Source organism: Mytilus californianus, unplaced genomic scaffold (genome assembly GCF_021869535.1).
Source record: "Mytilus californianus isolate M0D057914Y unplaced genomic scaffold, xbMytCali1.0.p SCAF_1, whole genome shotgun sequence".
In the NCBI taxonomy this organism is placed as follows: domain Eukaryota; kingdom Metazoa; phylum Mollusca; class Bivalvia; order Mytilida; family Mytilidae; genus Mytilus; species Mytilus californianus.
Genome location: NW_026262581.1, coordinates 87,197,517 through 87,223,513, shown reverse-complemented (window position 1 = coordinate 87,223,513; position 25,997 = coordinate 87,197,517). Strand labels below are relative to the sequence as shown.

Genomic DNA, 25,997 nt, shown 5'->3' with positions numbered 1-25,997 from the left:
ACATACAAAATATAATATGTTTTGTTATTTTAGATTGCACCAAATGTGGTACTAACTGATGAAGAAGTAGAATACAGAATGAAGCAAGAATACCACCAATTTAAAGAGGAAGAGCAATCATTCCTTAGAGAATTAGGATTATTAAAGGAGGAAGATGAACCTTTACCAGAAACATAGGATATCATATCAGTTATAATTTACAACAGTGAAAATATTTTGTGTTTCTTTATTTTTCCTGGATTTGAAATGGAGTACCTTTGTATTTAACTAGTATTATGCTTAGGTTTCTCACAAGCTTTTAAAAAAACTTGACTGTATTCCGTCCATTTTAAAATACCTAATTCTGCTTATTTGTTTACAAACATTATATTGTTGCATTTTTATTTTTGAAATATTGTGATTATTTCAGTGTTTATTAAGACTGTGATCTGTTATATTTAACTAAATGTATACACTATTTTTATATTTATTGACAGAAAATAGATTGAATAATAATTTTTGTATTTACTTGTGCATAAATATGAAAAAAGTTGAAATAAAATCTGTTGAATATTTATCTTTAATTCTTTCATTTAGAAAAGCCGTTACCAAGTCAGGACTATGCCTGTCTTTTACTTCTAATTACATTGCTTGTCTACAGTTTTGGTTTATTCAGGATTTGTTTTTGGATATACCTCAGTTTGGTACATTTGCTATTGCTTTCTTTTTAGATTTTCTGTTGTTTTTATTTTTATAAAATCAGATGTTTACTTTTTGGGGCCCTTTATAGCTTGCTGTTCGGTGTGAGCCAAAGCTCCGTGTTGAAGGCCGTACTTTGACCTATAATGGTTTACTTTTACAAATTGTGACTTGGATGGACATAAAATATAAAGTTCATTGTTGAGACTACTGAATTCTCTACATTTTCAGTGCTTTGTAAGGGTTTGTTTGTTGTCGGATAGAGAACCAAGTCCTCATAACAGAAGATAAATCTATATACAATATCCAAATCGTTCAATTTAAGTTTTCTGTCTTTCCCTTTTGTACAAAAATTCATTCTGGTTTTCACTTTTCTCAGGGTTTTTCCAAAAACATCACAAAGAGGTATATTCCTGCAATTTTCTATCTGATTTCATCATAAAGGAACATACAATCTAATAGGCTGATAACAAATTTCAGGATGCTCATAGTTCCCTAAAAAAATGCAATGAAAATTTCATGCAGTTCATTGCCATTTTGTGTTAAAATATATAAGTTTAACCTGGTAGGTAAACAGAAAATTGATGAGAAATGACTTTGAATACACATCTCACAAAGCCTGGAAACACATTTTAATAGCTCTGATTTGTAGTTGCCTAGAAAGGTGCAATGAAAATTTCAAGCAAATTCATTATGTGTTAGAAAATAAAAGTATCACACAGTATAGCATAGTCACATAAAGCCCGATACAGAATTTCTGGAACTTCTAATTTGTACATCCTGAGAAAAATACGACAGACCAACAGGTAAAACAGTATACTTTGGAGCGGGGGTATAATTATACTCTGGATTCTTACATACTTCAGAAAAAAGTATTTGACTAAAGCAGACATTTGCTCATTTCAAGTATACATAAATATGCATATATGTATTTTGCTAACTTTGGTTCATAGTGGCCAGTGCTGTTACGAAAAACAAACAAATGTGAAAAGTTGAGAAGGTGGATAGATAAATATAGAATATTAGCATTTAATAAATATTTATAAAACTTGAAATCTGTTTTCTATATAGTATTTTGTGGTTTGTTATTTGTCTTGTCAAAAAAAATTTTGGCAATGGTGGTGTTTATCCATTCTTGACTTGCAATTTTAATCACCTATCCCCTTACCTTGCAATATTAATCACCTATCCCCTTACCTTGCAATTTTAATCACCTATCCCCTTACCTTGCAATTTAAATCCCCCTTCCCTTATGGTGTTTTCATTCTTCTTTGTGTATGTAGATGTCTAGGTGCATATTGTCAGAGGTTAATCAAACTGAACTAAAAAAGACTAAAACTTTTATGATCTTTTAGTTTATTTGCAAGTTCCCTGAACTTTTGCTGGTAAAATGTAATAACATTTGTATGAAAATATATGTTAAGCAAATGGAATGTAGATATGACAAATCAATGTAAACAAATTGGTTGGATAAAGTTTTGGTCACACATGAAAATAAATTGAAAGCATAACATCAGAGTGGTTGTACTAAGGATCCTGTATTGCTCTTCTGGTACCAATTCCTACATACCATATTATACAAATGTAGAATTCTTCCCATTGAATCCTACATATAAAATAGAACACTCATTTTGATACTTCAATTTGCACAAAATCAAAGTTTAAGCAGAGCCATGCTTTGCAAGATGAAATGGTTTAATGATAGAGTTCAATGTTGGAACTCTTTAATGTGTCCATCCTAGATCAATTGGAGTTGTCAGATAAAAGACAGAACTGTTTAATGGTGTCCATCCTAGATCAATTGGATTTGTCAGATAAAAGACAGAACTCTTCAATGGTGTCCATCCTAGATCAATTGGGAGTTGTCAGATAAAAGACAGAACTGTTTAATGGTGTCCATCCTAGATCAAATAGACTTGTCAGATAAAAGACAGAACTGTTTAATGGTGTCCATCCTAGATCAAATAGACTTGTCAGATAAAAGACAGAACTGTTTAATGGTGTCCATCCTAGATCAATTAGAGAACAGAATTTTCTTTACTTGAATGTGATGTATGCTTGTTTTATTATTCAAAATAAATAAAACTATTTTTTTCTTTTGAAACCTCTAAAAGCTTTAACAGTCAAAATGTAAATTTCAAAGTGTTTCCTAATCTAATTAAGATTTGGCAGTAAAAGACTTTTTTGGCTATTCCAACTTTTTATGCTTTTAAATAACTAGCTTATTTCTATTTGTAATATTGAATTAAGTTTGAGGTCTTTACCTAACAAACATTCCAACTTTACCTTACTTGGGAGTCTTACATAATTTTAATAGGGGACTTTACACCAACATGATTCATCATAGTGTTTTGTTGTTAAAATAATGTTCATTTTATTACCAGAGTTACTATTGATATCATTTAAAAAGAAGACAATAATATGTCCTAAAACTAACAGCAGTAAAGATTTTTCTACTTTATCAAAAAACAAAGTGCTTGAAAATTTTGAAGCTAAGCTACATAAGGGTGATTCTAGTCATCTGTGCTTCAATTGGAAAGACCATTGAATAAGTTTAAAACAACAAACAATGGACACAAAATGATGGCAGTGTGACCTGACAAGCAACAAAATGTAACTAAACAAATTCTGATTCAACTTAACAAGGTACACATATGCTTATGTGTGAAATAATAAAATTATTAAAAGACTAAAATCTCTTGGGTTAAGATACAAACTAAAAAAATATACAACCATTTAAATATTACTGGCCATGAATTTATATCATTTGTTCAGTAAGAAAGCTTTCATTAATCTCATGTTTTTCAATACAATCATAAACTGGGATATTTTAATATACAAAAAAAAAATGTACAAATAGATCTCTATCTGAACTCTATCCTATGTTTTTTTGTCTTGTATATAATATTTTTTTAAAAACTAAGCTGTCATAAATAAAATAAAAAATACTGTAAATATCGAAAAAATTGCAGTGGGATAGGTTTAAAAAAAATAAAAACTTGTAATTTAAACATTTTTTATAGCATTACTTGTATGCTGACTTTTCTGAAATCGAAAAAAATAATCACACAATTTTGTCCATAGTTCAATATTATTAAATGCACAGAAATTTATGAATCTAATTTATAATCTTTTGAATATTTTCTGATTCACAGTATTTCAAACTAAATGAAATACAGTTGTTAAATCAAATGAAAAAAAAATTGCACCACTGCAGCATGGCAGAGATCTCCAAATTTTTGTAAAGAATAGGTCCAGCACCACTTGCATTTTTGGTGGACCTAATAGAAGTGTACTGGACTCTAATCTGTCTTTCAAAAATAAGACATATTTATACAACAAGTAGTAATAAGTACATGTTGTTATCAAAATATATAAAGTTGGACTCATCATTCCACAAACAAACATTTGAGTTGTCACTTTATGGATATTTGTACTGTTGTTTTGGGTGAAAGTCATATTTTACATAACATTTCTGGTTCATCATGAAAGTCATATTTTACATAACATTTCTGGTTCATCATAAGCAATATAGTTCTTTCTTCTTTTTCTCTTGCCAAGGTCCAGGGATTAAAGATACTAATGAAATAAAAGGTAGGGTAGGAAATATAAACTTGTTTATAAGATGTTGATTTTTTAGATTGTAAAGGCATGGGTGAGCAAGAACATGTTCAGTAAAGAAATATGCTAGAGTGATATAGAATATAAAAATATAAAGTATCACATGAACTTATAGCTGACATGAGAAACGGATCAAACCACAAAATCTTAACAATGACCAATGAAAATGAGGTCAAGGATATGTGAACCCTGCTAGACAGACATGTACACCTAACAAACATTCCATACACCAAATATAGTTGACCATTTGCTTATAGTAACTAGTATAAATTGACATAACCACAAAAACCTATCATTGACCTATGAACCATGAAAATGAGGTCAGGGTCACATGAAACGTGACAGACATACATATACACCTAACAATTATTCCATACACCAAATATAGTTGACCTATTGCTTATAGCATCTGAGAAATAGGCCAAACCATAAAATCCAAACATTTGTCCAATGAACCATGAAAATGAGGTCAAAGTCAGATGACACTTGCCAGTTTGACATGTACACCTTACAATCATCCCATACACCCAATATAATAACCCCATACTACTGCTCATAATAAGAGAGTACGGTATATCACTTTTCCCAAAAAACAGTAATTTTTTTCATGCAGTCAATGAACCATGAAAATGAGGTCATGAACAATGGAGATATGACAGACGGAAACTTCATAACATAAGATATCTGCATACAAGGTATGAAGCATCCAGGTCATCTAGCTTTTGAAATAAAAAGCTTTATACAAATAGTTTCTGTTGTTGCCGCTGGATTTTTATCCCTATGTCTCGCATTATGCGACTTTCATTGCATGCGAGACCATAAAACTGTTTAGATAACAACAATCAACTGCATTTCTTAAAATATGGTATCTCTCACACTCACAAATTATGGGAAAAATATAACATTCATAACATACATAACATATTGTTTAACAAAATACATCAAAATTTAAAATATAGTCTAGGATGTTAAAAAAAAACCATCTTTGAAGGTGGCAGTAAACATATTATAATTATCAATATGATAAATTCTTGACTTATATGCCCTGCCATAATGCCGTCAAATATTTCAAACTTTTTCCAATGCATTTTGCAGAATGCTCATAATGTGATGCAAATTCTAACTATCAAATCGCCAATCCATATAAAATCTTTCAACTCCATACTTCAAGAACAATGCACTTTACATTCTCTGAGACCAAGAAAAATTTTCTGGATTTCTTAGGTCCTTTGAAAAGCACACTTCATTTTACATTGAGAACTAAAAACTGTCCAACAAAATTAGCTAATCCTATGACAATGAGAAAGGAATGTAAAACAGTACTCAATAAAGACTGTTCTCCGTTTCTGTGTTGTATAGTCAAATGTACTAGACATGGCAACATAATGGCATAGGCAAAACCACAGAATGCTCCAAAAAATCTGAAAAAATAAATCAATATCATTTTAATCAGAGTTTACATTTCAGCTGTTGGGAAAAATAATACCAATGACCACCAATAATATATTGTTTAGCACCTAAGGATGTCATTTATAAGATTGATATCAGAATAATTACATTACATGTATTTCTCATTATAATACATTAATTTGATTGGCTAACTGCAATCTCGTGTCATTCTGAAATTAACCTACATTTCAAATTGAAATGTAACATTCATGATGACACGAGCTTCCACAATAAAGTGCACAGGTAAATAAAAGAAAAACTTGATAGAAATCGTGTTTTCATGATCCTAGTAAAAAAATGTAATTATAAGTATTGAATGCTTCTTTTAGTAATTTTATAGGGTTGTAAAAGCATTGACCGTGCGCACATTTTTAGAATGAAGCGCTTCATACAAAATGTACTTCGGTCAACACTTTTACACCCCAATAAATTTACAAAAAGAAGCACTCAATTCTTAAAACAATTTAATGTTACTGTGACTTGACTATAGGTGTTGCTGTTTACCTTTACCTATTGTTCAACCAGATTGTAAAATTGTCAATACAATTGGGACATTTAAATTGACCAGTTGGTATTGGAGTTGAGTCTACCTTGATGCTATCTGTACTGTTTTTTATTCACCTAACCCAACCATACAGCATGCTTTTTTCCTTAAGTTTTCTTCACCTAGGGTTATTCTATCATAAAATTGATAGGGAAGAAAATATCATTGGTTTTCATTGTTTTAAGTCCCCAATATAGATGATTAATCTACTTTTGATCCAAAAATCTAAATCGGTCAAAAGATTTTCTTAGCAGCATGCAATACGTATGAAAATTAAAACTGTTTTTACATAATAAAAGAATATTTAAATTGTTAACCCTTATACATGGTATTGTCCAGTTGTCAGTGAAACAAGAAATAGCTATTCAGGTGTTTTCAGTTTCAGTTTTCAGATGGATATGTTATGCAATTCTTCATATATCCATTCAATTTTTTCATTTGGAATATTATTCAAAGTGTTTGAAATCTATTGGAATCAATGTGCATAAAAAATAGGGATTTATTTTATTTGAATTCACTTCTTATATGCAATTTAATTTTTCTTCTTAAAATGTGACTTTGACTGGATTGTCATAAATGTATCAAGGAGGAAATAATTCATTCAAAATATTTTGTGTGGCTTTCACATGATGATGTACATGTAAAAGTCAAAAAAAATTTGGAGTATACCTTGCAGTGTTTTTCTTTGAAATCTATTAGGATTTTTGTGCATACAAATACTGTATTCTCTCAAGGGAATTCACTTTTTATAAATTGGGATTTAGTTAATCAAAAAGGTAAAAAAAATCAAATCTGGAATGCAAGAAGGAGAAATAAGTTCAACCAACATGTTTCTGTGGCTTTAAATGTTTAAATGTGATTTTGAAAATAATCATTATAAAATTCTGGATCTAATATAAAGATGATTCACTTGTTTAAATTGGATATATATCATGGAAATGAAATTAAATGTGAATACAGTGGATATAGTCAAATCTAGTGATAAAGTGAATAATAAAAGTAAAATATTCCAAAAAAAATCATAACATGAGGATAACAATTTTGAATGTGATATTGGAAATAATCATTATAAAATTCTGGATCTAATATTGTTTAATTGGGATATATATCATGGGAAAAAAACAAAAACTGAATACTGAGGATATAGTAAAATCAAGCGATAAAGGGAAAAATATGAATAAAATATCCAAAAAATTTGTAATGTGATATTGGAAATAATCAAAAATTACAAAATTCTGGATCTAATATAAAGACTCTGCACCTGTTTAATTGGGATATATATATGTAGGACTCGTAGGTGAGATGGGGACGCTGAAGTGCGATGGTCTATAAGACGCGTGATGGCTAGTTTAGAATTAACAGATGTTCAATTATTATGCGAGCTTGATTTTTTTTATAAGTTGGTATATAAATACCAAACGTTCAATATTTTCTCCAGTTGCAGTAAAAAAACATCGGTGATCTATCTTATTCCTTGTTCTGATTCACAGCAGCCGTATAGATTTTTTGCTTATTTTGTCTGACTTACCAAGAAGTATTTGCATTTCAAACAAGTACCACATTTTTTCAGTCATTGCAGTTGGTACTGGTTTTAAAGGAAAATAGCTTTTGTATGTACCGGTAGTGTCAATTCTGAATGATTGTTTGAACAACTGGTTTGTTTGTTTGTCTAAGCTATTTACAAAGTATAATGTACACTACACCGTCACAGTGAGGACTGAAAATCCAATGACTATTTATCATGACTGTTTTGAATTAAACGGGTTATACTCTCGATATTTTACATAAAAAAACGAAAAGCTACTTCTAACAAACAAATTGACTTCTACATCGACATTTGAACTTGAAAAACTTTGAAAATATGATCCATCGCACTACAGCGTAACCACCATCACACTTCGGCGTAGCTATCAACAAGATAGTGTCACAATGCCACCATCGCACTTCGGCGTGATAAAAAAAAAACACACTTCAGCATTAAACCATCGCACATCAGCATGACCATCGCGGTTCAGAGTCCTACATATATATCATGGGAAATCAAATATAATACTTTGGATATAGAAAAAAAATCTAGTGATATACAGTCAACTCTCGTTGTCTCGAAATTTCGGATGAGTCGAAGTTTTCACGTGGTCCCGAACTTTGTTCCATATGAATGTATGTATTTCGACTCCTGATGAGTCGAAATTGGATGAGTCGAAATTTCGGTTGAGTCAAACTAAATTTACGGTCCCAAGGTTAACAAAAGCATTCAAAATTCATTATTTATCTCGAACTAATACAAATATGTCAAAACATGACCTCCAGGATTTAAATGGATTGAAGAGTTAATCTGACAATACACGTGTAATTAAATTTCCGGTCACTGACCACTGTAATTAATTTATGACATGCTATTTCCACGAGTGTTTACTTAAGATATCTTTTATAGAATTTTAATAAATAATTAGTGATACATTGTTAATGTTCATGAAAAAGTATTTAACATGTTTACAAAACAATTAATCGTGATTTACACTAATGAGCTTGGGTGTGTATAAAGTGAGGATTAAGACTTCCGTTGATGATCACCTAAAAACTACTCAATCGGCATCTTTAATCTTGTTGTATTTTCTTTTGAAAAGAAAGAGTGAGATGAAACAAAATGAAGAGAAATCTAAATTTTCTAAAATCTCTTGTATCCGAGAATAAACAATTTTGTTAACTTTAAACGACCTAAATAACGCTAAGACAGATTGGAAATTACTCTCTCGGATAAAAGCCATAAGAAAAAGTTGTAACTGAAACAATTGAATAAGTAAAAATAATGTTATTAAAATAATGAAAGACCATGACATACAAATACATCGATCTGATACCAGAATATCGATCCCCTTCCCATATTCATCCGGATTTATTTTAGCTTTACCAAGCTAAGCAAGAGTTGTGTCCCTTGGTCTGTCAAACTTCCGGTTTTCGTTTGAGTCGAACTACGTGTATCTCGAAATAATTCTGTGGTCCGGCTGACTTCGAGATAACGAGAGTCGACTGTAGTGAAAAATGTGAGAAAATATTCCAAAAAAGTTAATAGATTTAGGAAAATATTTAAAAATTATGTCAAAATGAAACTGGAATACTGGATGGAATATCAAATATCAGTGTCAAAAAATAAATAAATGAACAGTTTATTCATAACTATTATTTTTTTATATTTCACTATGCATAAATCTTTTGTACAAGGCTAATGTAAATAAGTATTGAACAAATGTCTAAATGAAAGAATGCACACATTTGTTCTGGTGTTTATTAATCCTGGAAAATTATGGAAATTATAAAATAATTCAAATTTCCACAAGATTAAAAAACAAGTGAAACTGCGAGCTACTGCTCACTGATGATACCCCTGCCCAAATATTTCGGTAAACAGGAAGTTGATGAGTGATGACTCTGAAAACTCATCACACGGTATAGCTGACTCATATAAACCCTGAAACCAAATTTCAGAAATCCTTATGATGTAGTTCCTGAGAAAAATGCGACGAAAAATATTCATGGGACGGACGGACGGACAGACAGAGGTAAAACAGTAAACCCCCACTTTTTTAAATGCCAGGTGGTTTCGAGCCTCTAGTTGATTTTTAAAAATTTCATTAATCATTTGAGTCTAACTTAATTGTTTAGGTCATATGCAATATAAAAATAAGAAGATGTGGTATGATTGCCGATGAGACAACTAATCACCAGAGACCAAATGACCTGCCAAGAGTTATGAGGATGTTCGACTCTGTAATGCCATTCTTGTATATGTTGTAATGTGTATCAAACTTTGGAATCCCTTTGAAAAAGACTACGGAATCCATATTTCATAATGATTGATTCCATAAAACTTGTGACAATATGATATACCAAATACTTCTTCAATACATTATACATCTTTGCAAGTCACAATTCAGAAAACTTAGCTAGATTAGTATAAATGATTTTACCCTATAATTTTTCCTATATGAGGTAGAAATACTGCAAATACCACACATACTGCAATTATACACACATTCAATACCAAAACATGGCGCAATCTACAAAATATAAAAAATAAAATAAGAATAAAATATTGCAAATTGAAGTAGCTAAACGAATAGACACAATTGTAATATACAGATATAATAATGCTGCAGTTGACGACAGACCTAATCACTATTTCAGAAATCTGTGACATTTTTCAGACTTCCGCTATTGAAGTCACTTTTCTTTTGTGATGACAAAACTTTACAGGGACATCTGTGATGTAATTGATTAAAAGTGATATGTATTAAGCACATTACTACATTCTGCTTCTAGTTTTAGAGAAGATTTATAATTGGAAATAGCTGTGGGTAAAAAGTTATGGATGAAGATCACATGGAAAAATGTGTGTTAAGCCACACCAAATTGATATCTTGTTCTTCAGAAACACTACCTCAAATTTTCAGATTTCATTTTTTTGGTTTATTTTTTGTTCAGAAATTATTTTTGTTAATCTGCAAATTTACAGATGTTAGTTTTACCAGAATGATTTTGGCACATATCCAATAGAAATGTTTTAGTTGACAACATACAAATTTGACTAAAAAGGTGAATTTTATCAACACTGTTGCTTTTGTTTGGCAACATTTAAAAGTACAGAGGGTAATTCCCATATTTCGTAAGTAGACTTCAGATGTGTTTAGTGTGTTGTTCAAAATTCATAAGCAACCAGAAATTTTTGGCTGTTGATTATTCAAATTATGTTCAGTGTGGGAGCTGTTGTTGACATGTGGAGTAAATGGTCTATTTCAATAAAAGATGATGTTTTATTTTGAACATGTTCAATAAACATCATTTGATTTGATTAAAAAACTTCCCTGTTAAATCATAGGCCACTGTAAACACAAAATCTGGAAGTAATATGGATGACATTCAAATATTGAAGCTGTTCTTTATAACTCTTAGGACTGTTTTAAAATCTAAAATATCATCCATTGCTTTTGGGAAAGAAAAACAAACAATTCCTTACTAGCTCCCTGATACATTTTAAAATGGCATAAAAAAAGAATGGGCTCTAAAGTTACTGCAACAAACCGACAGTAAAATTAAACATTAAGTGGAATATGTTTTAATGACAAGCAAGGATGCCTAGGAATCTTAATGATGCAGCTTAGAAATTACTAAAAAACTAAGGTTCCAAATACATCAGGCAAAGTTGACCTTAGGTGAATTTGATTATTCCTTTAAGGTCAGTTTCGATCATAAGCTCCTAACGTTTCTATGTATCTATAAATCCCTAGTTTCAAAAGTTTGGGTTAGAGCATTCCTTATGAATGGTAAATCTAGAATAGCATTTCAGACGCACAAAATTTTAAAAAGTGTAATTTTTTCATTATATTGTCCTATTCAATGTTTCACCCCATAAGATTTATGGATATGTTTTTTTTTTAATTTTGCTCTGCCCCTTTTTATTCTGAAAATTCTGAAGAACAAATTCTTTTTTTTCGGTTTGGCCTATGTAATAAATTTTATGTTGACTACTTTAACTGTCCTTTAAATAAAAAAAAATTAATAAAAAAACAGTCACTACTTCAATTGTGCACGCAAAAAGTTTAACATCTTTTAAAGTTCTTTTACTTTTTTATGATTGCAAAACATGTTGTTCTGTTATTGATCATCAACTTTTGATTATTTGCTTTTTTTGTAATATAAATGTATACAATAACTTACCCTGGCCAAACCATGTTGTATATGGTATACAAAAGTTGTACTCTAAATATATACAATAACAATGGGAAAACACACATCATCTGGAAGAATAAGCTAATTCTTGCCACAAATGCCAAGACATAAGTGTCAGACATATTGTTTAATAAATTCTGCAAATAAAAGAGGAAAATACTAAATGAAGCATCTGCTATGTCAACCATAAAACGTGCATGTGAATGTCCATTTCAAATTTCAATTGAAGCTCTAAAAGGTATAACATCTTTTAGATAGCTACTGTTTATGTAACAATGGACGGTAAAGGTGTTGAAGAATGTTAAAACTGAACTCTGCTATCAAAATTATTGGTTTACATTTTTTTCTATATATTAATTAACTAAAGAAAAATCATAAACAAAATATTTTATTTTTGAATTTAGAATACCAAACACAGCAGTATTTTTTTTTGTTTTTTTTGTTGTTAAATTTTTGTTTTTGTATTATCAATAAAAAGGGGAAGAAGCACATAAATAAAATAAAGACAGTGACTTAACCTAAAAACCATGAAAACAACCAAAAATATCTATAAATTGACATGCAGTATTCAACAAAAGATCAGTGTCTAGTAATATGTCAAGCTCTGAATTCTTTTAAAGACTTAAAAAAAAACAACCCTAAAATACAACTAAAGTCAGACACTGATAAGACCATACAATCTCCAGTAAATCTTGTCAACATTAACATTTATCGGTTACTTGAGCAAATAAATGTTATCCAACTATGCATATTTCTATAGTTTTAAATCTCTTTACTTACATCTTCAATGCAGTCCTTTTCCATTGGAAAACTTATAAAAAACATAACACCAACAAATATATAAGTAAAGGCCACTAATATATAGGCTATAATCAAATCTCTTATCTACAAAATACAGAAGATGTAACATGTTAACAGTTATGACAGGTACTAACAGGTTATTTGTTAAATTCTCCGTTGATAAATTTAGACAATATTATGAAACTAAGGTTCCAACTCCCTCATGCAATGTAGATGGTAGATGAATTTGGCTATTATCTTAGGTCCCTTTTGATCATATAGCTCTTTGCATGTTTTGGTACTTATACATCCTTGGCTTTCATTTTTTTGGCTTTGTGTGTTAAAGGTTAACACAGAAAAGCAAAACTATAACATGTTATTTTCATTGACGAGCGAAGAAGTATTATGCTGGTTATGCATAGATTTATGAAGAAATCTCATAAAAAATCATCTTGATGATTAAATGCTAGAGTTATTAGGGGGAACAGAAAATGAAAAGATATTTTGTGAGATATTCTTATAAAAATGAAGATATTGTTGCAATTTCCAATTTTTTTAAGGAGCAAATATTCATGCAAAAAGGATCAAGCATAGCATAATTAAAATTGTTTTTGAGAAGAAAAAAAAATAGGTTTACCTTTACCTCACAATAACTGTAAATTATACAATTTGTTTAAAATTTCAAATGTTTAGAGGCTATTCTACCATATTTCACTCTGATCAAATAAATCAGATGTAAACTGCAGGAGCATATCTCCCAAACAAAATATTGATTAAACATTGCTAAATATTACGATCATTTATAAATCATTCCATATATGAGAACTTATCTCAAATCTCAACAGACCTCTGAATTGTGTACTCCAGGGGGAGATTGATGAATGAGTAGAACAATGGCACAGAAAGGCAGATGGATAGATGGACATGACAAACGAATGGATGGATGGATGAAAAAAACCACTCAATTTATTTATTTCCCTCCTTCTCATTGTGATGGGGGACAATACAGTTTTTATTTAGGCCAAAATAAATAGTGTGTTTCCTATTTCACCTCGAAAAAAATTAGGTAGGGTAGGTAGGTAAAACATTTTATTTTATAAAAACTTTTTATTTTTTTCTATCGATAACAGCAGAAAAAGGTTCAAAATGAAATCATCTGATGTGTCTTGCATGCTTCTTTGATATTTAGAATAGTACTTAAATCTACAGCTTTTTTAATTTTCTGTTTAAGTTCTGTGTAAGAAATATGAAAATAAACTTTAATGCAAATTTTATGCATTTCATGGGTCGTAATATACTGACGGACTTTAGAAACGCAACACACATTTTGGTGAACTTTTTTTACCAAACCACGATTGATCCTCATATAACAACTATTCATTCTTACCATACTTCTTAATGGTTAGAAAAATTCAATACCTGACGTACCTGAGGTTATGTAACATATCGGATTATTGAAGTCGCACGAATTTCTCAATGCGAAATTTGAAACCAACAAATGATTTTTTAAGGATTTTTTTTGGTGAAACAATTCGTTCAATCTGTACCCACACTTGAATCATTAAACAAATGTTGCATCTCCATATTGCTGAGACTAAGCAGTGAAAATCTGAATCAGGCCATAAGAATATTGCAGGCAGGAATACGTGAACGTGCTGTTTTCAGACAATTTCACGTCAGAAACTCTTTTTACTGTCCTTACAACAACGGTACAGGCAGACAGGATTTGTTGATGACCATCCATGACCAGATCAATATAAAGTGACGACGCAACGTCAATAAAATTTGATTATGCAACATCTTTTGCGAGACTTATTTATGGCTGCAACGTCAACTGCTAATCAAGTCGACGAATGCAATGGCAGACAGATTCATGCCAAAAATGTTTCCCATACACTGAAATGCCAAAGAATCGACTGCAGAAAAATATTTGAAGCTCTTAATTTTAAACCCCTTAATTGCTAAAACACACTGTAATGCATGGGGCAGAGGCAAATTCAAAAGGTACAAAACAGAACTCAAAACATGCCCACAAAATTGGTTGACCTTTCTGACAATCATTTTGACGTTGGTTGCAGGCAGTCATTGCCTTCGACGGTGTTCCATTGATAAGGAGAAAACCAGGGTTTCAGTGCATATACCACATGAATTAAACTTTAAAAATGACATCATGAGTTCATCTTTTGAACTGCAAACTTTTTTTTCAGACAATTAAGAAATGAATAAAAGTTATCTTTATACATTTATTTTACAATAAATTGCCTGTTTGAAAATGGGAGTAAAAAAGAATAATCTAGTGTTGCGTTTTTAAAGTCCATCAGTATAGGAATATGTTCTTGTCGATTAATTATCTTAATGCAAAAATGGCAGTGAAAAATCTGGCATGGTATTATTATGTTAGGCCTCGTTGAACCTAACAATGTAAATGACACACAGGATATACATGTGGGAACAGATTCCTACCCCCCCCGCCCCCCCTTTTTTTTTAGTAGTAAAAACACTGCAAATCGATGCCAAGCAGTGGCTTATTATGATTTTTCGAGGGGTAATACTCTTGCACCCTTTTTATTTAATATATAGATGTGTTTTGATGTTTGACAGAATTTAATCTTGAAGAGGAGGGTTCTGACAATATTAAAATTCCAGGTTTTGAGAAGAGTGAAATCTTTGTCTTATTAAATCTATGGAAAAAAATTGTAGATATTAATAGGACATGATTTTTTTTCCTTCTCTAGTATAAACTGTTGAAGGACCATCCAGAGAAAATATAAAAGAATAAAAGTAGACATGGTGTCGGGGCAGATTCATTTGTAAATGAACATGAATCATACACCATGTCTGCCTACTGGGGAAAGCTTTCTATTTCTCGTTACACATTGTCTGCCCCCTTGCCGTCGTGAACTCAAACTGTCAAATGCTCAAAAGCATTAACAGCCGTTTATGTTGCCCTAAGAACAATTTTTTACAACATTCGTAAGAGCATTTTTCACAACAAAAGCTGGATTGATTTTAGCAGTAAATTGATCTCATTTTACTCTTAAATTATTTGTCAATTAACCGACAGAATTAGATACAGTCTGTACAACCTGAAACGATTCTGACTTTTGGTTCAAAGAAGCACAGGTACAAAATGAGATTTTGTTAATATATGTATATATACTGAATACATTATTCACTATATATACAAATATTTAAAAAATCTTGTCTTGTACCTGTCAAGTGTTCTCCCCAGGATTTCTGGATAGCACCAGGGTAACTCGTGTGGACAGCTTGGTGAAATGATTCATACAATCAGTTGTGTCGCGTATATTTCTAGTTACTGCAGTATGTCTCTTGTTTTGTTTTAACACTGTGGTACTGTGTTATGTAGACATTGAGTCAGAAAATTATTGGTAAAAAAAGAAGTAAATCAATAAACAGTTTGTATACTTTAATATTTTTTTTAAATAAATAAAACATGATTCATTACAAAATATTCATCTAAATTTAAAGTAATCAAATATTTTATAAAATCCATGATCAATAAAAATAAAATATCATTCAAAGGAGACCAAAAATGTTTAATTTAAAAAAACTTTATAGTTTCTAGAAAGAAAGTTGTTGTATTTGAAAGGATTCTTGTCATAAGGAGATATAAAATAACAAGAACAAATAATGATTTATTGTTTGAACCAGTTTCTATCTTAAATTTAAAAAAAAAAGAAATTTTTCATAAATTTAAAAACATTTTGCCATAGATTTCATGTAAATATTAACCTTTCTTGTCTTTGGTGATAATCAAACATTGATACAGACTTAATACTGCACTGAAATCTAAATCTTTATTTGTCATGATCCATTTAAAAAGAATTCCTAAATCTATAAATTTATCTTAGGTCTATAAGTAACCATATTCAATGTCAACAACAAAGTCTCCCTATTTTTCCCACCTAAATGACAGGAAGCAGGTATTAATAGATTTGACATGTGCTTATGGATAAAATTTGCAAGATTACTTATGTTATTCATTAATTGTGGATATAGATATCCAGTTTGAAAGTACAGTCATGATCATACATTTTTATTTATTAAATAAACTTTAATATTCTACGTGAACTAACTGGGTCATGTGATATGTACATATGTCCGTCCCCTTCACAGATACTATAGTTGAAACCCGACATCATGCACTAACTATGTCATAATCAAAGAAAATTTTGGCCATCATCGGCGGGTTTAATCAGACATATTATACTATACTAATGAGCCAACTTTATTATGTACAAAAAATGTACAGGCGTGTGTGCAACTATCGGGTCACACTGTTTGTGTACAAAGTATTTGCAGACTTGTCACAGGTCAGCGCTTGGGTTGTGAGTGAAGCCATAAAATAGTTATCAGTGATCATAAAGTTATGAACTCCTAATTAAAACACAAAAGAATAATGTAACAAGTGTTAATTACAATGATTAAATCCAATCAACAAGGTTAACCTCATAAGGTAAATCGATCATGTGGTGTCAACAATCTGGGTAAACTGGTTTGAACTGGTCAAATTTCACCTGGAATTTTTATCGCATGGAAAAGATTTAACAAATCGCTTAAAACTTTACCGATTCACGATTTTTTTTACTGAAAATTTTAGCACCACGGTAAAAAATTATACATCGCGGTAAGACCGATACCACCACGGTCAACAATTATACATCGCAGGCTGCGGTCCTTTAAGTGCCTGGGGAGAACACTGCCTGTGCAATGAAGTTGGGCAAAATGCGTTAACTTCGTATTTTTGTCGTCTATAGGTCAATCATGGTGTTCTTTAAAAAGATTCATCATATCGTAATTATCCGAAATTAATGTCATTATATTTTGCAACCATGTGATCACATTTCGCATATTTGACAGCTAATACGCTGCACGGTTGTGAAAAAGCCATGCTTGTTTATTTAAAATCTTGGTTCTTGAAACGCTTTACTTATCTTTATTGGTCATTGCTATCAAAGGTTTTGAAGATCTGTAGTTTTCTAAACGAAAAGTCAAATCCGGACAGACCGAAAAATCCGGATTTTTAATATTTTATTTTATTTTTGTCAATAAAATGTTTAAGGTCGGCGTCAGAAACGGAGGTAGGGTCGGGAAACCGGAAACACACTATTTATTTATTTTGGCCTTATATGAAAGTAACTTAGACACCATACTTACATTATTTTCAGGATATTTCTGATTTCTGACTATTGATACACAAGAGTTCTGTACAAAATAAGCTAAAGCTGCAATACCAGTCAATGCAGGAAAACTTCCCTTAAAATCTGAAAAATTATACATATGAGAATTGTCTGGTCTTGCATTTCAAGAATTTTATGACTAACTCTTATACCATTCTTTTCTTGTTTGTTTTATTTTCATATATTGGTTGGAATGACAATTGTTTGGAATAGTAGTGTACTGATCAGCATGCATGTGTAAGATCTGGCAAGCTACGTAGATTCCATTACTTGTCTAGATAATTGTATCATATCGGATATCCTTTGGTAAAGACTGGTTGCTTTGGCTTGAAATCAGCATTTGTGTTACACTTCTACATTAGTAGAACCCCAAATCTAATCAGATCAAAAAAATAAAATAGGACTTTTCTTGTGGACTTTTGTATCCTCTGCTAGTACTCTTAACATCATACTTACCATGTCTGACTAACATATTGCAGAGCTTGTATCTAGACAACAGTACATGTGTAATTCCAACCTTATTTCCATGTTGCATACAATATGATATTGATTCCATACTATTTTTCTATATTATTTCTGGTTTATTAGTTATCTTGGTGTAATCAGAGGTGTACGGAATTTTACACCGTTGTTGAAAATTCATACACCCATTCGGCTGCGCCTCAGGATAACGAATTTATTTCTTATGAACAATTCCTTTACTCATTTTTAAACCAGGATGTAAAATTGAAAAATGGTAATAAAAAATTTCCAGTGTAACATTTTTTCAACTTCGATGTTGCTGCGCATTTTATTCTTTATTTTTGGGAAATTCAGAAATGTTTTGTGTTCTTCTGAATTTTTGGGAAAAAAATATAAATATCCCTTAAATACAAATTTCTGTCAGACTGGAACTATAAGAATTAAACGTTTATTTTATTCTGAATTTATAGATATATAAAGTGGGCCATCTCCTCTCATACTTGCCATGAAATTCAGAAAAAGAATGTTTAATCTACCATTAACTTGTTCTTGAGTTTGAATTAGGAAGAAAGATTACTCACTGTATTAAAGTGACTAACTATGAATTTGATCTGTGAATGTGAAGAGAACAATAAACAGTACTATATATAGAACTTGCTTACCCGAGACATAAAATATCTGCTGCTCATTTCCACTGAAATCTACATTTATACCCCATTTTGCAGCATTTATTATGACAAAGCATATCAAATATGTCACAGATAAGGTAGCTGAAATGTAAATGTTTTGATTAAAAGCTAAAAATAAATGTGTCAATTGCAAAGGAAGGCCAGCAGCACTTACAGTAAAGTCAAATTATATTATCTTGGACTTATAACTGCTTAAAAGATCTTTTCTTACTATATATCAATAAACCAGAATGGTTACTCCTCTATATATATATTTTGATTTCCTGAAAGGTGTTCATCTAAAAAATCTCCTCTAAGATCATATCAATATCCCCTTGTTCAAAATGATTGTATTTTACATCATACATTTCTCAAAAGTAAATACAGAGACTTATATTTTTTAAATCCAAGTTTAAATATACATTTTACACTTTTTTATGAGAAAAATCTTTTCTATAACTATTTCAGTTTCTATATGATTAAATAGTATCTTACTTAAATAAAATTTACCATGAATTTTTCAGCAACCCACAAAAATTGACACCCACTTTATTTCATTACAGTTCCATGTAAACTGATTGATTGGTGTTTAATGCCACTTTCAGTACTATTGTGCTATTTCATGTTGGTCAGTTTTTATTAGTGGAGGATGCTGTAGTGCCCAGAGAGAACCACGACCTTCAGTAGGAAAACTGACAATCCTAGTCAATTAAGATGGGAGTTAAGCGAACCTGCCACATGCCAGAATATTCCTTACTGCACATCCTAATGTTGTGTTCTAATACAGAGTAAAATTTCTTCCATACTCGTCTAGCTGTTTAGGAGGAGTTGTGCTTATGAGAGAAAACTACCACGTACATGTATTGCAATACTGAAGTAAGTAAATTTGATAATCTCCTCTTGAACATGTTGGACAGGGATCATATTCTTTTAAGCAAATCTTCAAGTAGTTTTCTACAACTTTGTGCAGTTTCATCAATATTCTTCAATCCCTTTAAGAGGAGTTGTATGCATGAAATACTATTACCACATATTGCAACAATGAAATAAGTACATTCAATTCTTTCCTGAATATATATGTGGCCTGAGACCATATTCCTTCAAGCACATCCTCAGGTAGTATTCTACATATGTGTCAAGTGTCATCATTACAAGTTTAGCCTTTTAGAAGGATTTGTGTTTGTGAGAGACTATTACCACATATTTCAATACTGAAGTACTGTAAGGAAAATTTGGTTATCTCCCCTTTACCATGTTGGGCAAGGATCATATTTTGTTAAGCACATTCTAAGGCAGTATTCTACAATTGACCACAGTTTCATCAATATTCCTCTAGCTGTTTAGGAAGAGTTGTCTGTACAAGGCACATGGGTAGACGGACGGACATGGTAATACCTATATACCCCCTTTCCCCCCCAAAAAAAACTTTGTATATAATACGTTAACTTACCTAAAGCATTGAATTTTGTGAAGAATGTAGGAGATTTAAAGTTGACTAGAGGTCCTAAGATGAGTATTAAGAAGAAAGGTACTGTATAAGATACATTCCATATTTTATCAAATTGTTCTTCATGTGTATGAGATCCATATATAGATGATGTATGATTCTTATCTGGATGATGAACATTGCATACTGTAATAAAAAAAACAATCTGAAACTGAAATGGTCATATATAAAAATAAGGAGATGTGGTATGATTGACAATAAGACAACTATATAGACTGTTATTTGAAATTTGTGATTTATCCATAAATATATAAATTTCCATTTCATTTTCAGGGTAAATGTTGTTTACAATAAAGGACTTTATTTCAAACTCAACATCTTTCTAAATACAAAAAATATCATTTGAATGTTTGTATGGTTTCTCCAAGTTTTAAAAGTTTAGTAAGTAGTGCTGAAGAGTTTCAGTTTTGTTACCAGGAGATCAAGCTTCTATTCCAGTAGGAGTTTACAACTCTCCTGAATAAAGCAGCATCTAATCAAAGTTTAATTTACATTGGGTCTGCTTTAAAAATAAAATAAATAAGATTTAAAGAAGACTTTTATGGTGTGATCTCTTAAAACATATGTCCTGTTTGACCTTCATACTTTGAAGATGTTTCTTTTGGTAAAAAAAAATTACTCTTGTCCTCAAACACAGTCAATAAAAGTTTGTGGTTTATTTGAATACCTCACCTATATCTGGATTTGAAATATTCATGTTGCTAGCAGTTGAAGAATCATGTTCAGCTTTATCTGAAATTAATCATTAAACCACTTGATACGGACCAAGGTATGACAAGCTTTTATGGGCCAATCAAATATGCAGAAAATCTTAATTTTAAACACACACAATAACACTGATTCTTTACAATATAAAAGGGAGTACAGCTGTATAATACCATCATGATTATGAATTTTCTGTTTTCAAAATAAAGTTTATTTTTTTCTTTGAAAACTGTTACACATTTAAAAGTGTTGTCAAATTGAACAATGAAAGAAATATAAGAATTTTACTGATCACCCAATAGAATTAATTAACATGTATCTATCGGCTGTTTCAGTTATTTCTTATTTAATTAGTTTGGCCCGTTGTTTGTGATTCACCTTTACCATAGACAGAAAGTGCACATAATGGAATCTTGTACTTTTTAATAGTATGACTGTTGTTATAAGAAATCATGTCGAGATATGGTGTACAAGATTATTTTAGAGTCAACAGCTTGTCTTAAACAATGAGCATGAACCATACAGTATATTAATTTATCATTTTTCAGATCCCTCACTAAACAAGAGTGCAAATGCTGAAATTTAATTCATGTTGAAAGTCTATAGTATGAAGGTTTACTACAAGTATCACATAAACTTAACATTATCAATGTTCTATGAAAATGAGGTTATTCCATACACCAAGTATAGTGGTCCTATTGCTAATAGTAGCTGAGAAACAGATCAAACCACAAAATCTTAACATTGACTAATGAAACATGAAAATGAGGTCAAGGTCATATGAACCCTGCCAGACAGACATGTACACCTTACAATCATTCCATACACCAAATATAGTTGACCTATTGCTTATAGTATCTGATAAACTGACAAAATTACGAAAACTTATTATTGACCAATGAACCATGAAAATGAGGTCAAGATCATATAATCCCTGCCAGACAGACATGTACACCTTACAATTGTTCTATACACTGAATATAATTGACCTATTCCTTATAAAATCTGAAAAATAGACCAAAACACAAAAACTAAAAAATAGTCCAATGAACCATGAAAATGAGGTTGAGGTCCAATGAAACCTGCCAGACGGACATATACACACACCTGACAATCATTCAATACACCAAATACAGTGGCCCTATTGTTTATAGTATCTGAGAAATGGACCAAACTACAAAAACTTAACATTGTCCAATGAACCATGAAATTGAGGTCAAGGTCAGATGAAACCTGTCAGTCAGACATGTACACCTTACAATCATTCCATACACCAAATATAGATGACCTATTGCTTATAGTATCTGAGAAATGGAATTGACCACCTAACGTAAACCTTGATTACTGATCCATGAAATAAGGTCGAGATCAGGTGAACCATACCTGACGGACATGTAGATGTTGCAAGGAACCCATATACCAAATATAGTTATCCTATTACTCGTTAAAAGATGAGTATTTCACTTAACAATAAAACTGTAATTTTTTTTCAAGCAGTCACTGAATCATGAAAATGAGGTCAAGGACAAAGGATATATGACAGATGGAAACTGCGCAACATAAGGTATCTGCATACAAGGTATGGCGATTCCAGGTATTCGACCTTCTGAAATATAAAGCTTTAAACAAATAGTTTACCTCGTCACTGCCACTGGATTGTAATACCTATGTCTTGCATACTGCGACTTTCGTCGCAGGCGAGACAAAAAAACTTTGAAACAAAAAAGAAGTTGCATGCATTGTCCTGATAAGCATAATTGCATGTATTGTGATTGTAATACCTATGTCTTGCATACTGCGACTTTCGTCACAGGCGAGACAAAAAAACTTTGAAACAAAAAAGAAGTTGCATGCATTGTCCTGATAAGCATAATTGCATGTATTGTTGTGATCAACATACCACCACTGGTAATTCAAGTACTGAAAAAAATTTGTAAGGGGTTTCGCGGAACCCTGTGTATCGCCTGTGATTGCTGCTGTCAGTGTAAAAGTGAAATGTTGACTGAAAAAGTGAATCCATTTATCAGTAATTTTTCTTTAGATGCTATTTATTGGTCTTGAAGAGTAGCTTTTGTCCAAGTTTCATATTAATCCATGAAGGTTTACAAATTTAAAATGTCAAAAACTCATTAAAAAGCTTCTGCCAAAGTTTCATAAAACTCTATTAAGGTTTGATAAAGTAATTGATGTGTATCAAACTTTAACCCAAGACTGTATCTACTTGTTAACTATAAAAAAAAACTAAGTCCATTTATCAGTAACATATGGAAAAATGAAAATTTCACTCTGGATACTGCATTTTGGTCTGACATAAACAAGGTTCTGTCCAAATTTCATAAAATTTCATGAAGGTTTGACAAAGTTATTGATGTCTAAAAAAAACTTTTACCTCAGAATAAATCTGAATGTTAACTATAAAAAAACTAAGTCCATTTATCAGGAAAATATGGAAAAATGAAAATAAATATTTTCAGAATTTCGCTCTGGATACTGTCTTTTGGTCATAAACAAGCTTCTGTCCACATTTCATAAAATTCCATGAAGGTTTGACAAAGTTATTGGTGACTGAAAAACTTTAACCTTAGACTAAATCTGAATGTTAACTATAAAAAAAATTAAGTCCATTTATCAGTAAAATACAGAAAAGTGAAAATAAATGTTTTCAAAATTTTGCTCTGGATACTGTATTTTGGTCATTAATAAGCTTCTGTCCAAATTTCATAAAACTCCATGTAGGTTTGACAAATTTATTGATGTCTAAAAAAAACTTTAACCACAGACTGAACCTAAATGTTGACGATGCCGACGACAGAATCTAGGATCACTATGTCTCGCTTTAGCAAAATAAATTTTACACCTTCGTCAAAAAGGAAGTAAGTGTTTGACAGATCACAAAAGCGCTCACACTTTACAACTCATCACTGCCAAGCTGCTAAATAAATATGAAGTCATTCTGTTCAATGGTACCTGAGAAATGTGTGACAAAATTGATTGTTGCATGAATGGACAATGAACAGACAAGGTCCAGAGTGGAGGTATAACAATATGCCGAGTGATTTTTTTTTGTATATATGATACAGACACTTGTATATTGTTTAAGACTGTATTCATGTTGATATCAAGTTGTCTCTTTCTGTTTTTGTTTGTGCTGTCTCATTGGCATATACACCTCTTTCCTTTTAATCATACTAGAAGATGCCCGCGAAATCGCGGTAAATTGGGCAAGTGTTGAAACAGAGTGGGACACAGTAATAAGGTGGACACAGTCAGGATTTGGACACGGTTAATACATTTAATTCTATTTCTTTAAAGAGATGAAAATGAGGAACATAATGCAAAAGACCCCATTCATCTCGGTTGAAAAATAAAAATATTAAATACCATAAGAAACGTGTGGCAAAGTGTGATTTTCAGTAGTATTTTACCCTTTAACTCAATAACCGTATGAGCTACGTAAAATTCGTTGACATTACCGAAAGGCATCAAAATGAGTAACACAATGGAAAAAAATCGACTGAGCATGCGCGAAAGCATATAAGACATGGTCTCTGAATTTGGATATTTTCTCAAAAATTGGCGTTTTCTGTGGAAAAAAGATTGTTTCAAAGACAAATTTAGGAAGTACAAAACACTACATTTATACGTCATATCACAAATATTTGTGACTTTGTATGGTTTCAGAGGAGTTGCGGCTCAATGAAATCGGTCTCTTCCTTAGGTTTTGTGCTTGAGTATTGGATTAAAAACTTTTTTGAAAGCAGGAACTACTGAAACCCTTTTCAAGCTAATACATTTTTAAACTAACTGTCTCATGAATGTCTATTCAACAATAAACACTACTGCAAATTGTACATTAGATCTTGCTGGCAATACTTACGCCAAATAAATAAAACTACATTGTAGAGAAAGTTTGACATGAGTATCCAATAAACAATAGCACCTCCAAGTAGAGTTAGTAGTGATGAACCCACAGCTAGATACTGTGCCCACTTCCCTAAGTAATGTTTACATACATCAGAAAATTCTACCAACTGTCCATCAACAGCTGAAAAAAAGAAAAATTTAAATGTTAATTACAGTTGAAAGACTTATATTTTGTGAGTTTCATTAGAATCAATAAAACAGAAAATAAGATTTTTACACATGACTAATAGAAGAAACATTTTTAATTTTCTACTTAATTTACTTCCAAATTGTTAGAAAACAGAAATAAACTTGAATTCATGCATCAGAATTAATGGACATTGACAAACCTTAAAGGTACCTTAAAGATCATACTAATATTATGGTGGAAATACGATATTAAGTACTACCAATTTACATGTGAAACAAGAGATTGACAGCACGAAAATGATATTTGCAGGTCTACTCCTCAAAATTGATAAAAGCTACAATCGTGAAAAATCATACAACATTCAAAGTATCACAAGATTTTCATCTACCCCGGTAAGCTTTTTCAAGTTATCCCATGGACTGAGCTCTAGTAAGTTTCACTTTTCGCTCCTTAAAGATCTATAACTCATCAACGATAAAAGCTAAAATCATGAAAATCGTAATTGATCATTTAGTCACAGGAAACAACATATTTAAATTAGAAAAGATTTAGTTAAAAAGTTTTCAAGTTATTGCACAAACACTGTTTGGCAGCTGCC

General features: G+C 31.2%; 2 protein-coding genes across 2 annotated transcripts in view; one reads left to right on the top strand and one right to left on the bottom strand.

The window, feature by feature from the left end:
* The window catches only part of LOC127708941 (dynein axonemal intermediate chain 3-like), a 36,084-nt gene extending 35,528 nt beyond the window's left edge, over positions 1–556 (top strand). Inside the window, exon 23 of the mRNA XM_052214151.1 lies at positions 34–556. Coding sequence (XP_052070111.1) covers positions 34–177 — 144 coding nt within the window. The 3' untranslated portion in view covers positions 178–556. The remainder of the gene's footprint in view (positions 1–33) is intronic.
* Positions 557–3,419: 2,863 nt separating this feature from the next.
* LOC127738275 (sodium-coupled neutral amino acid transporter 9-like) overlaps positions 3,420–25,997 on the bottom strand; it is a 53,881-nt gene continuing 31,303 nt past the window's right edge. The window contains exons 7-15 of the mRNA XM_052249465.1: positions 25,223–25,390; positions 21,313–21,372; positions 20,584–20,766; positions 19,128–19,235; positions 17,981–18,087; positions 12,800–12,904; positions 12,008–12,156; positions 10,261–10,350; positions 3,420–5,720 (exon numbers count right to left, since the gene is read on the bottom strand). Of these exons, the coding sequence (XP_052105425.1) occupies positions 5,543–5,720; positions 10,261–10,350; positions 12,008–12,156; positions 12,800–12,904; positions 17,981–18,087; positions 19,128–19,235; positions 20,584–20,766; positions 21,313–21,372; positions 25,223–25,390 (1,148 nt within the window). The 3' untranslated portion in view covers positions 3,420–5,542. The remainder of the gene's footprint in view (positions 5,721–10,260; positions 10,351–12,007; positions 12,157–12,799; positions 12,905–17,980; positions 18,088–19,127; positions 19,236–20,583; positions 20,767–21,312; positions 21,373–25,222; positions 25,391–25,997) is intronic.